Below are 13,093 nucleotides of genomic sequence, written 5' to 3'. Positions count from 1 at the left end.
TCTAATTATCATGAAATGGGATGATACTTGATCCGATTCGTCAATTTTTGCTTGTGAATCAGGTTTTAAAAATCGGATCAAGAATTAATCGATTTATCTTGGAATCTGAACTGACTCATCATACGGATTTGCACTGATTCAGTCCGATTAGTGAGTGGGTTTGAGCGAATTTTATCGATTTTGAAATAGTAATCGCCCTGATCAATTCCGACGCCGATTCTTAATTTGAAAACCTTGCATGCCGTGGATGTTGGGTGGGGCCAAAGTTGCAACGGCAGAAATTAAGAAGACAGAAAGAGAGGGAAGAGAGGGTGAAATTTGAGGGTGCGAGATGCTGCTAGGGTTTTGGGATATTTTCGAAGACCCGGTTAAAAGAAACTCGAACCAACCCAGATCGAGTGTGCGCTCATTTTTCAAGCCTGGCTGGACTTGTCTTCATGACCAAGGGAAAAACTCGGGATCGATCTCAACCAATGACAATCCGGATTGAGCTGATCTGACGGATTTACCCTTTTCTTTTTTTTACTCAAAACGATTTTTTAGAATTTTTACCGTTAGATCGTTCTAGAGTAGAGTCTGGAACAGATTTTTCTTTCCGTTTTTCGTCGCCCGATTCAAAACCTAGTTTCTCTTGTCCGAAGAAGTTCCGGGACTTCTCTAAGAACATCAAGAGCCAGAGGAAGTGGTAATTCTCAACTTTGGATTCTCCGTTTGAGGTTTCTTTCATCTTATTAATTCAATTTCCTCTCGTCTGTTACTGGTGTTCAGAATTATCCGTTCCAGTAGCTGTTTCTTAGTGTCGACTGTGAATTTCTTCGGCTATCTCAGGAGGGTTTGGTGAAATGGCAGTGGATGTTGATGCGGAGCAAGACTTTGCATCCAAGAAGAAGAAACCTTCCGATGATGAAGAGAAGAGGTTCGTTTGCTCTCTGTCTCTCGGAGTTTAGTTCTTTCTATTTCGTTGTGATTATTCTTTCTATTTTCTTCTTGCTTGATAATTAGGAGAAAGAAAATTGTACCTGGGAGTCTCAAGAAAGCTGTAATGAGGCCTGGAGGTGGCACTGCAAAACCTGCTGATGGTGATCAGGTTCATTCTTCAATCCAGAAGCTTTTCAATTAACGATTTCTTTCCCAATTTCAACGGAGATATTGAGTTGACATGCTGCCAGAAGTGGTACAGATGCATAATAACCAGCGTTATTTGAGTTGTCCGTTCCCTCAGAATTAATTGTGAAGTATTAGTGATAACATGGAGATGTTGCCGCTAAGTAATTGAACGTCTCACTTCGGGGTCATTGTAGTTTCTCAGGACCTTAAATTTGATTCTTGGGGTTTGAAGTAATAGCAGTGTTTTATCTGATGATCTACATTATGCTGTGAACAGCTCTCAAGTCTTGATCATAGAAAAAACACCCATTCTAGAGAGTTTGTTAACCTTATTAACTTCTGAAGATTTATAAAAGTCTATTCATAATGTCCTACAAGGAGATTGGATCTTGAAAAAAAAAGCAGCATTATGTATCAAAGCAATGAAGCCTTTCTAAAACCACTGGTCACAATTAAAACTGAAGTGACTAAAATAAAAGCCAAGCAAAATTACTAACTTAACAACAAGAGAAACAAAGCATGTGCGTTACTGCTCACATGCTTTGGATGTCCAAACCAGTTGACAAGGTGAGCCCAGTTGACTGATGTCAATTGTATAGTGCAACAGATCCAATAACCTGTTTCCAGCTTACACCTTTTTCATAGGAAATTATAGATGGATGGAATTACCTTGAAAATCTTCAAACATGAACATTTTTATATACTCCTCTTTTCTTAGCAGCTGGTTGAACCTTTTGCATTTAGTGTGTATTGGACTAAAGAGGATGATACAGGCACCCTTTCATTTTGCAGGTCATATTTCATTGCACAGTTCGTACGCTTGATGGAGTTATTGTTGAGTCCACAAGATCTCAATATGGAGGTAAGTTGGGTTTTGTTTCAAAAGTGATTCTTGCTCCTTTTTTTTTTTTTTTGGTAGGAGGTGGGGGTTATCAGCTGGTGATATACTGTCAGATTACTGCACTTGTTGGTTTTCAGATAAGCTCTACTTTTTGCTTTTTCTTGAATTGTAAAAAAATTACACAACTAAAAGAAGGAAAAGCTGAAAATATTTCATGGGTTTTCCTTGGATACTTTGGAATTTTATATAGCTATGTAAATTCCATTTGGAGCTTTAAATAGATCAACTAGGAATCTTCTTCTGTTCTCCTTTGGCAGGCGTTCCCGTATGAGGCTAAGGTGTACTTTCTGTAGGAATTTGCTGTTCCATTAGCTTTACTGACTATTGCCAATAACTGATCCGTGGGTGGGCGGAAGCAGTTATATACCTGGATAATTATGATAGACCTCAATAACTTGTATTGTTCCCTCGCCCTTTTTATGAAGTAACATTCTATAGGCTTGTATAGTTATGATGCTTGGAACACTGTTTGGTCTACTGCCGACCTGACTTGCCAATCATAACCATGTTTGATGGGAATAACTTGCCATCCTTTTTAGAATTGGTTCACAGTAAGTAACTAACTTCGGTTTGCATGTTATTCTTGTTTTTTGGCCAGTCTTACTGTAATTGAATGCTGTTTACAAAACTTCAGATTGTTGTAGCCTATATAAACTATACAAGCCAATAGGAGGGCTTCCAAAGAGGTACATGGTGTAGTGAGATTGATTTTAGTGAACTGTAGTGGACTTGTTGCTCTTATTTGCCTATCACCATACTTATAAATGCGAGACTCTGAGAAGGGGTTTAATATGCATTATTCCTTACCTGTTCACTAAGATCAATAGCAGTATCACCTAACTTTTTGGTGAGATGAAGAATCTCTTTTGGAACCAATAACTTTGATCCCATTGAAGTACCTCAACCCCTCCAAATTCTTGATTTCCAACTTTTTGTAGTTTAAGCTATTACCCTTATCTCACTAATTTTCAATTATGTTTGTTGAATGATGCATGATCTGCTCGACTTTGCTTGTAGCCTTTGTCATTGCCTTGCTAAATTTGCCAAACCTAGTTCCAAATGGCTGCTTCAACTATTGTAGGGTTTTCTTCAATTTGTATACATTTCCAATTTCCATCAGCTAAAATAACTTCAACACATGGGGAACCCTAATTTATTCCTCTTCTTCCAAATCTCTGTGACGTCTTTGTTAACATCAAATTGATGAGAGAACAATTTTGATTGGCACCTAAAAATTGCACTTTGACTTAAAAAAAAAAAAATATAAATGCTATTAGAAGGAAGGTAAAGGTTTTTCTTGTCTGGTGAAATGTTTATGGCTTTGATTCCAATTAATGCAACCCCGGTTCACAATACCCTGCTTTTGGGTCACTATGTCCATACAAAGTTTTTTCTTGTCTCTGAGTTTCTCAAGTTTTGCACCAATATTTTCCACGTGATAGCTTGGATAGGGATGAAATTTTGTGGTTAGGTATACCCCAAAGGCCATTGCTCACGTGTCAAGTTTCAGCCAAAGAAGAGTTGGCAAAGTGGCAAAATAAATCTCTGAAAATCAAGTGAAAGAATGAAGTTATTTCTAAAATGAAGTGAATGGATGAAAATGCAAAGGGTATATGCCTATACATGGGGGGGTGTATAATTGAATTTGAGTCTGAAATTTGGCACATGGCCAAATCCATTTCCTAGATATCCATATGGTCAAAATTTCCAATCACCCTTGACCCTTCCATGTGGCAAAACTTGGTACTGGACTAGAGAAACTCTCCATTCTTGGATTTTTATTTTCTTCCTGTAATTGCACCTTCAATAAAAATTATTAATTCCCATAGCCACATAATTTTATTCAACTGAGGCACCTCACTGTACAGAAAAAATTTCTTAGCATGGATTATCATTGTTACAGCTTTAATCATATTGTTGTATATGAATGTAATCAATGTGAGCTTTCTGGTCCTACTTTATTCTGACTGTTGTATTAATTGTTTGATTTATGTAAATTTGTAATCCTGTGTCAAATTCGGACAGTAGAAACCTACATCACGTATCCGCATGGTTTTTTACATATTTGAAACCTCTCTGCTATCCTTATCTCAAGGGCTGACAAGGATTTAGGAATTGGATTGCCCGGCACTACTGATCCCAATACGATCCTTAGCATAGTTGTCATGGCGTCAAATCGATCCAAGGCGGTGGAGGGGTGGCTAATCGATTTGGCGATGAATCACCCATTATGGCATTGCCATGGCGGTCAAATCGCCCATGTGCCATTTTTTATTTTTCCTATTTTCTAAAGTTATTTAGTATATTACTTTTTTATTTCCCCAATTTTCTAAGAAAAAATATAGTAGTCATTAGAATGTAGACAATAGACAAGTATTTTAATCCATCCAAATCAAAAGATAAAGACATTGTTGAGAAATAACAGAAAATGATTCCTTCCATCCGACATCAATAATTGCACAAGACCACATTGAATTGACAAGTGGGGGAAAAAAGATGCATACAGGCCAACAAGACATTATTATAAATTTGTAAAAACATTTATATGAACCAATATATATCATAGATTCACAGGAAACATTGTTAAAATATGTTGCAACAGAATAGAACTAGAAATTTATATGAACCAACATATATCATAGATTACAATGGCTTTTTCCCCTAGCACATAGACTTACCTTGCTTAATATTAATACAATCCACAATACAGAACATGGTTCTTAATCATGGAAAATCTGGTAATTGAAGACCACAATCTGACAATCATGACTGCTAGAAAATTTGCATCAATGAAAAAGACAATACAAGTATACAACATTACCAAAAAAATAAAAAATAAAAACCAAGGAAATTAGAACAGAGAAAGATTTCTGTTCTGTGTGAGTGAAATAAGGAAGAGGAAGAAGAAGATTAGAAGAAGAGAAGAGACTGGTTACTGATTAGTAGTAGAAAAAGGGGGGAAAAAAAAGAGGTGAAGACTCTGAAGAGTCGAACAAACTAGACTCTGTAGGGTCAAGGAAGAAGAAGGTTAGAAGAGGAGAAGAAGAGTCCATAGACTCAAAACCAGAGACAAGGAAGAAGAAGTTTAGAAGAAGAGAAGAAGAGTCGAACATACCTATCTTCGCTGGAGCACAGAAGCAGCAACGCTGGAGCAGGAACAGCTATCGCCGGAGCAAAATAAGATCAGAACAGAGAAAGATTTATGCTCTATGTGAGTGAACTAAGGAAGAGGAAGAAGATTAGAAGAAGAGAAGAGACTGATTACTGATTTAGTAGTAGAAAATGGGGAAGAAAAAATGAGAGGTGAAGACTCTGAAGAGTCAAACAAACCAGACTCTGTAGGGTCAAGGAAGAAGAAGGTTAGAAGAGGAGAAGAAGAGAAGAAGAGAAGAAGCCAGTGGCAAGGAAGAAGGTTAGAAGAAGAGAAGAAGAGTCGATAGACTGAAAACCAAAGACAAGGAAGATGAAGGTTAGAAGAATAGAAGAATAGAAGAATAGAAGAAAAGAAGAGTCGAACATACCTATCTTCGCCGGAGCACGGGAACAGCAACGCTGGAGCAGGAACAGCTATCGCCGGAGCAAAATAAGGGTTGAAGGGTTGAAGGGAGTCTTCGGTCTTCACTTTGAGACTTAGGGTTGGAGGGTTGAAGAGAGTCGGAGTCGCGACTTGTCTCTTTGGTCTTAATTTAGACTTTTTTTTTTTTCTTTTTCATTGGTACAACGTATTAATTTACACTTTTATCCCATGTAGCATTAATTTGTACATTTCAATTACACCTGCCAATAACATTGTTAGAAAGAGAATCAATTTAGTAATTAACAATAATAACTTCAAAAAAAAAAAAGGGCGATCGATTTATGTGTACAACGTCATAAATCGTCGCTGGGGACGATTTGGCGACGCCATTAATGAAGGCGCACTAATCGGTCCACTGATTTGCCCTCTCCAAAACGCCGGGACGCCTTGGCGATGCTGTGACAACTATGATCCTTAGTCAATTCCTGTGGATCATTCCAAACCCAGCCAAAAGAATTGCTGGAGAGACCTATTTCAACCATGTGCTGAGGAGGACTGGTGAATCAACTCGGGACCAGTCCCAGCTGATACCGAGTCAACTCAGCTAATTTGGCCAATCTGATCCTGATCCTGATCTTGATCCCTAAATCTATGAGGGCTGAACTGAAACTTATTGGATTGAAATTATAGGTATGTGTGCTAATTTTTGGGAATGTGGTGATTCTATGATATTTTCCTTTCCAACACATCTGAGTGAAATGTTATTTGTGTCTTTTAGCCATTTGAAGAATCCTGTAAACATTTTCCTATGTGACAGGAAGGGGTAACCCAACGAGGCTCGTATTCGGGAAAAGCAAGATGATTCTGGGATTGTTGGAAGGAATTCCCACCATGTTGAAGGATGAAGTAGCAATGGTATTGTCCTAGGAGTTGCCATCAGTAGTATAAGTAGTATAGAATTCTTGTACAGAGAACTGTTTGCGTTCTTGGTGTAGTTTTTATGTTGCCAATACCTGTTATGCAATTGCTACACTAACAATAACTCCACAGTATGTGGCATTGTAGTTTTGTGTTGCTCCGAGTGAGGTGGTGGTTATATTCTTCCTTGTGCAATTTCTTTCTGTCATGGTCACAGGTCCTGTGCTTTTTTCTCTCTCAACTGTGGCTTTACATAGATTGATCTTTCTGGTGAACATTGTTGGGAGTTGGGATAAGGATCTGAACTGAACCTTAAATTGGTCTCAGCATATCCCAATGCCATACAGGGTTTAGGGTGTCAACTCTTGGCCTGGCCTGCCTGGCCACCTTAACCTGACCACTCTATCCAGGCCAGATTATGCCAATCAATAAACAGGCTATTATCAGGTTTGGTTTTTTAACCACATTAAATGGCTTGGTTCAGGTGTTGGTTCTGGATCTAATGAACTAGCATGGTTCATAATTTTGAAATCCAGGTTGAAACTGAAATTTCTCAGATCGGTCGAGTTCAACTGAAATCTGGTACATTTCGGTTGGCCATTTTGGTGGTCAAATGACCATATCAAACTTTAAACCTTGCCCCAAACTGATTACCCATTCCCTTTAATTATGTGGCATTTTGGCTTTTCTTAATATGGCTTAACATTGAACCTCTACAGCCTTTACTTTTAGGCTGCATCTCTAGGGCTTGGGCTTTCACTATCAATCAGGGCTATCCAGTCGCTGAATGGCTGCTGCATAAATTAGTTGAAAAGAGTACTTATTATAATCAAATTGAATACCCAGCACGGGACTATGTCTTCGATATCCTATGGGATTGGCTGCCTCCTTGAGGATGTCAAGTTTTGTATGGCGTAGAGCCATAATTAGTCTCTTAATCCCCATACCCTTTACCACGATGGTTACCACTTTAAGATTGTCTAATTCTTATTTTGTATGGGATTGTCAAACTATTTGATGATGTCTATTGTTTATGGCCTAGTGCCAAAACTACTGCCTCATGCCTTGTAAGGCTGATGCAGTTCAGAAGAATAAGAAGGCCAGCAGCAAACCAGGCCATCGGTTGGGTTAGATTGGATGAAGAAAGGGCCGATAGGCTTAATGTTGAGTGCCCAATGGGTTATATGGGCCATGGCTTAGTATTTTTGAGTTTTCTATTGTCATTGGCCAATTCTATAATCCCAAATATTAGGGTTTTAAGGCATATATGGGATCAGTTTTAGTGTTTATTTAGTTAGTTGTATTCTTTATTTTTATAGTGTTTCTAGAATGCTAGACAGGTGTCCTACTCTAGCCCTTGGTTTCAAAATTTTTAAATTGTAGAAGAGTTTCTATTTTTGAAGAAAACTTGGGTTTTAAGGGATTTCTCCTCCATGCATGGGGGTTTCCTATCTTGCTTATTTCATTGAAGTTATAAATAAAGAGTAGGGGATCACACTACCCCAACAATTTCGGAAACAATTTAGCCTTGAGCCTGTCTGAGCTCTGTGAGAGACAGAGCATGATTCTGGGGGATTCAGAACTGTTTTACTATGGGATGCAGTGGGGACACCTTGGTGGGATTCGTTCTCCGCAGTTTTGTGACAGGCCTAGCATATTCTTCTTCTCCTTACTGTTATTATTCTTAAAGGTCAGATCGATTCCTTCCCTATTACTTGCACATGTCAGTTTCCTTATTTAATTCTACTATTTTATTTACTATTCTGTCCTTTAACATCTGTTGTCTTCTTCTTAGTTTCAGCCTTTCAGGGTTGGAACAGCCATCAAACTAATCCAACGATCTCCCTTATGGTTGGCAGTTCTGTATTTTGTTTCTAAGCCCAATGACAATACCATATTTGCTTTTGGTTTCTAAATTTTGTTACTAGTTTCTATTTCCATGTTACCTATTAATTTGTTTTAGTTTCTAGTTTGAGAGATTCTACTTACTCCTCTCAGTTCAGCTATTAATTGTTGTTGTTTGTGATTCTGGAATTCTGTTTTTTGCCACTTTCGATTTTAGTGAACCACTGATATCTCTAAACCTGGCTATTGGAACAACCTCCATTTTTTGAGGAACCCTTCCTTGTGTTCATTAGGTCAGTCCACCAGAACAGGAACCAGATCAGAGCCCTCTACACCAGGTTGCTGGTTTTCTCTAATAACGGTTATATTGTTGATCTGCTGTTCTTTATCATGTGTTGGTTTCCAATCCCTAGCACTTAGGTGATCCATGATTGGTTACCACATCAAATGATGTCCATTATATAATGTGAAATCAGTGGAACTGCACCACCACTTCCAGCTTTCATTCTACCCCTGCACCACTGTTACTATCTCACGGTATAATCTCTACCTCTATCAATGACAGAATCAACATTATATTCTAGTGTCTCCTCCGCATAGCTTGTATCATCCTCTGAATCTCTATAACCATGACTTTATATACTGCGTTGTTGCCTTTTTCCATCACCTTGGCATGATTGGCACTAGAGCTATAGCACTTTGCGTGAAACTCTTGGTACACATTATCAGTCTTCTGATCCTCTGTGACCACAATCATTAACAAATTCTGTGGTAAGTAATATGTCATTTTGTCCATCAACTAGTAGTTCCAGCCAAGAATCAAGTAGCTTATCATACTTAAATATGTTTATCAAGTTGGTGCTGTTATGATAATCATGTTGTGGATCCTTTGCCGCATGCTGTAGTGGACAAGTACCAGTTTGAGTCCCACATTTATCTTGCTGCTTGGTTTGGAATGAATCAGACATAAGATACTTTAGTTCCTCTTACCTCCCAAGGACAATCATTGTTGACTAACTACTTTCACGATCCTTTTCCTTAAATTGGGGTGCCATCACTCCACATTTCTATCAATAAGCTGCTAATGAAGACATTGACCTGTTAGATAGTGCCTATGTTAATTGTCTGGGAACCTGACTTTCCATTTTACCTCTGCTTAAGTTATATACTTAGGCCTCCATGGTTCTACAGCAGAAATCCTTTTCGCTGATTCTCTATCAGAACAGATTATACTTGGTCCTATTGCCACCTCTAGGATTTGATGGATTCGGCGTTTTTACTTCCAAACCATGCAAAATATGTGATACATCATACATATTTATTGTGCTTAAATTTTTAATGGAAAACTACTTTTGCTTCAATGACTTGATGGCTTGCCCTTCAAATACATATGCTCCTGCTACTTAAAGTGTGTTTAGGCAGCATCTACCCCACATCTGAAGTGGAAACTTGTGGACATCCATTCACATGTCTTCTTTGGCAGGTAGTGCTGTTTATTGCAAAATATATACTGTGGTGCAAGTTCTTAGGCAATCGTCAAGACGTCAACTTTACCATTAAGAGAATTGGTTGTTATTTATGGGGGGCTGGGCCTCTGGGGATTGTCCATTTGTAATTTGATGAGAATTTTGTCTTGTTTCAGTTCAAGATGAAATCTGAAATGCACTATGGTGAAGTTGATTGTCCAGTTGCAGTTTCAGAGAGCTTTCCCAAGCATGATGAACTTCATTTTGAGATTGAACTGATAGATTTCTTCAAAGTGAAGGCAAGTAATATCTATCTATCTGTCTATCTATCCATATATCAGTAATCTATCTATCTACATATTTGTGATTGACCTGTATGCAACTGTGAAATTTCAATCTAAAAGAACATAGCTTCTTTTCCAACTTACTTGAACATTTCATCTGTCATTTGGGCCTGTTTTACTTCTGGTTATGTGTTGGAATTAGTTTATGGATTTTGAATGCTTGAAAGTTGGGATAAGGCTGAGTTTGTTGTTTTTGTTGTGGTTGTAATTAGTTAATAATTGCTAATATAAAAATGACATTCACGTCTTAAAAGGCACCTTCTGAACTCTGAACAGCACAAGTCATTCCAAAACAGAATTTGTTCACCATACCTTTTTTTTGTCTTGATTGCATGCAAAAAGGAATTATCCATGATTATTTAGCTGTGACTTGCTTCCATCGTAAGAATTAGTTTCTAATGTCCATCCAGTCATCTTTATTTGTTTATTTATTTATTTTTTGATTTTCTTCTCCTTTCCTTTTTTTCAGGTCATCAGTGAGGATTTGGGAGTTCTAAAGCAGGTATTGCAAGCTGTGATAATTGTTCGCAAATTCCTTTATTTCTTTGAGCACCTGTAAATAATCTTCAGTAATCGAATAGAGAAGGTTTTGTTAAGGGAGGAAGAGTGCATTGGTTGAGATTACAAGAAATATGTAGGACTTCCCTACTACTAAAGACCGGTGCCACAAAATGGATCAAGGAAAACCACATTTCATACTAAAATTGTTCCTAATTCATCTGGAAATCCGAATATGATTACCCATGGCATTCCTTTAAAATAGATGACCTTGAAAAGCTCAAATGATGATTGTTCTTTGGAAGAATCCTGCTGCTTGAAGTGAACTCACCATCAAAGACTCAGGTGTACCTTTCTTCCCAAAGACTTCAGATTACAGCCAAAGGAGACTTGCTCCTGATAAAGGAGCATCTGCAGGACCATATTGATGAAGTTGTCTTTCTATGAAAGTATGGATTTCAATCCAGCATTTTTAATGAGAGCACCTTGATCTTGTTATTTAAAGCTCAGGAGTATGGGTCAGAATGAAGCAATAAAGTGGTTTGCTTGTAATTTTTTTTTTTTTTTTTTCAGAATCCATTCATTTAGTTAATGACTAGCAAATGACCCCATGATAAGTTGGGGAATAAAATTTTGGGAAGTTTAATTTAGACAAGTATAATAAAAACTTGAAATACATGAAAAATTATAGATAAACTTGATGGTAAAATTTAACTTAACATTGAAAGAAAAATAGGCAAAATAATTTAGCTCATGGAGTCTAAATCTCTGAATAAGTTAATAAAGCTATAGAGGTACTGAGGTAGACATAGAAAGAGATAGTCAACCATTTCATGAGAGAGATGTTACAACTGGAAAATAGAGTGAGAGAAACTCCGAAACAAATAGAGAAATAGAGTGATTGTAAGCAATACCACACATAGAAAAATGCAGAAATGAAATTACAACTTCTATTGGTATAAGGAGAGAGAGAGAGAGACAGAGGATACTTAATACAACATTTTCTTAATAAGAAAGAAACAATTGCAAAACAAGGGAAGAGGAAAAGAAAAAGAAAAAAAAGAGAGGAGAGTTTAATATGAAAAAAATCACTTCTATTCTCTTTTAAATATGAGAACAACGAACCTTGAAACAATACCAACAGTATATACCAAATTCACCAAACAAAAAAGAATCATATCTGTTTACTAATCACAACTGAAGAGGAAAGGCTTATGTAAGAAGTCTTCTCTTGAAAATATTTTTTTTTTCTTGTTTTCTTATTCTAGATGAAAGATTGGAGGTAGAGAGGGGGTGCATGAGAGAGAGAGAGAGACTCTATTAAGTGAATCACTAGGTTATAAAATAAATATTTTGTAAGAAAGAATTATTACTATTATTGTTCGTTCAGAGTACATTTCATGGGTTATCAGAAATAGGTTGCATTGTAACCATTGGACATACTCAGCCTTATCCCAACTAAATGGGGTTGGCTACATGGATCTATGCAAAGACAAAATTAATGCACCAACAACAACTCATCCTTACCCCAACTAAATGGGGTCGACTGCATGGATCCGTATAAAATAAAAAAGAACAGTAAAAGTAAAAGGAATTTAAAAGGAGAGGGACACATCTCAGAAAAATCCCACCTAAATGGGGTCGGCTACATGGATCCTAGCTATCTAATCAGCTCTATTCAAGGTTATTCCTGGGGCTTAGTCCTAATCTATGCATGTCTTTCCTCTTTTAGATCCTTCAATCTGAATCAGATCACTCCTCCTTACTGGTGCATCCCAAGGCCTCCATTGAACATGGTCATGCCACCTCAAACGACTTGGAGCTTATCATGAATCGGGCAACTCCCAAATCAGCTTTGATGTTGTTATTCTTTACTTTATCCTTTATAATATTGCCGCACATCCATCTCAACATCTTCATTTCTACTATGTATTGCTTATCTATGTGACACTCCCAACAGTTTGCCCCCATACATCATAGCTGGACGTACGACAAGTCATTCTTTACTTTATCCTTTATGGTATTGCCACACATACATCTCAACATCCTCATTTCGGCTATGTATTGCGTATCTATGTGACACTCCCAACGGTTTGCCCCCATACATCATAGCTGGACGTATGACAGTTATATAGAGTTTTCCTTTAAGCTTTAAAGGAATACGTCGATCACTCAACACTCTTGACACACCTCTCCACTTTATCGTTCCCACTTTAATTCTCCGTGAAACATCATCCTCTATGTCATCTATATTTATGGTTGGCCCTAGATATTTAAAATGATCACTTTGCGGTATCTCTTCCGAGGTCATACTTGAGATAAGACCTAAAATTAATAATAATAGTATAAGGAAAGACACATCAGTAAAATCCCACCTAAATGGGGTTGGCTATATGGATCCTTGCTGTCCAAACAACTCTATTCAAGGTTATACTGGACAAGACTTAAACTATGCATGTGTTTCCACGCTACTCTTGTGATCATTCATCTGAATCAG

The 13,093-nt window shown here is 37.5% G+C and overlaps 1 protein-coding gene across 3 annotated transcripts in view; it reads left to right on the top strand.

Moving 5' to 3' along the window:
• The first annotated feature begins 524 nt into the window (after positions 1–524).
• LOC122087082 (peptidyl-prolyl cis-trans isomerase PASTICCINO1) overlaps positions 525–13,093 on the top strand; it is a 45,324-nt gene continuing 32,755 nt past the window's right edge. Inside the window, exons 1-7 of one of the 3 annotated variants that reach the window (XM_042656066.1) lie at positions 525–685; positions 769–916; positions 1,003–1,087; positions 1,900–1,969; positions 6,343–6,440; positions 9,931–10,053; positions 10,568–10,600. In XM_042656066.1, the coding sequence (XP_042512000.1) occupies positions 843–916; positions 1,003–1,087; positions 1,900–1,969; positions 6,343–6,440; positions 9,931–10,053; positions 10,568–10,600 (483 nt within the window). In that variant the 5' untranslated portion in view covers positions 525–685; positions 769–842. Of the gene's footprint in view, positions 686–768; positions 917–1,002; positions 1,088–1,899; positions 1,970–6,342; positions 6,468–9,930; positions 10,054–10,567; positions 10,601–13,093 lie in introns of those variants that run through there. The other 2 variants (XM_042656067.1, XM_042656068.1) reach the window with 2 other exon arrangements.

This window comes from Macadamia integrifolia, chromosome 8 (genome assembly GCF_013358625.1).
Source record: "Macadamia integrifolia cultivar HAES 741 chromosome 8, SCU_Mint_v3, whole genome shotgun sequence".
Lineage (NCBI taxonomy): Eukaryota > Viridiplantae > Streptophyta > Magnoliopsida > Proteales > Proteaceae > Macadamia > Macadamia integrifolia.
Note: the sequence above shows the minus strand (reverse complement) of the source record. Positions and strands in the feature narration are given on the sequence as shown.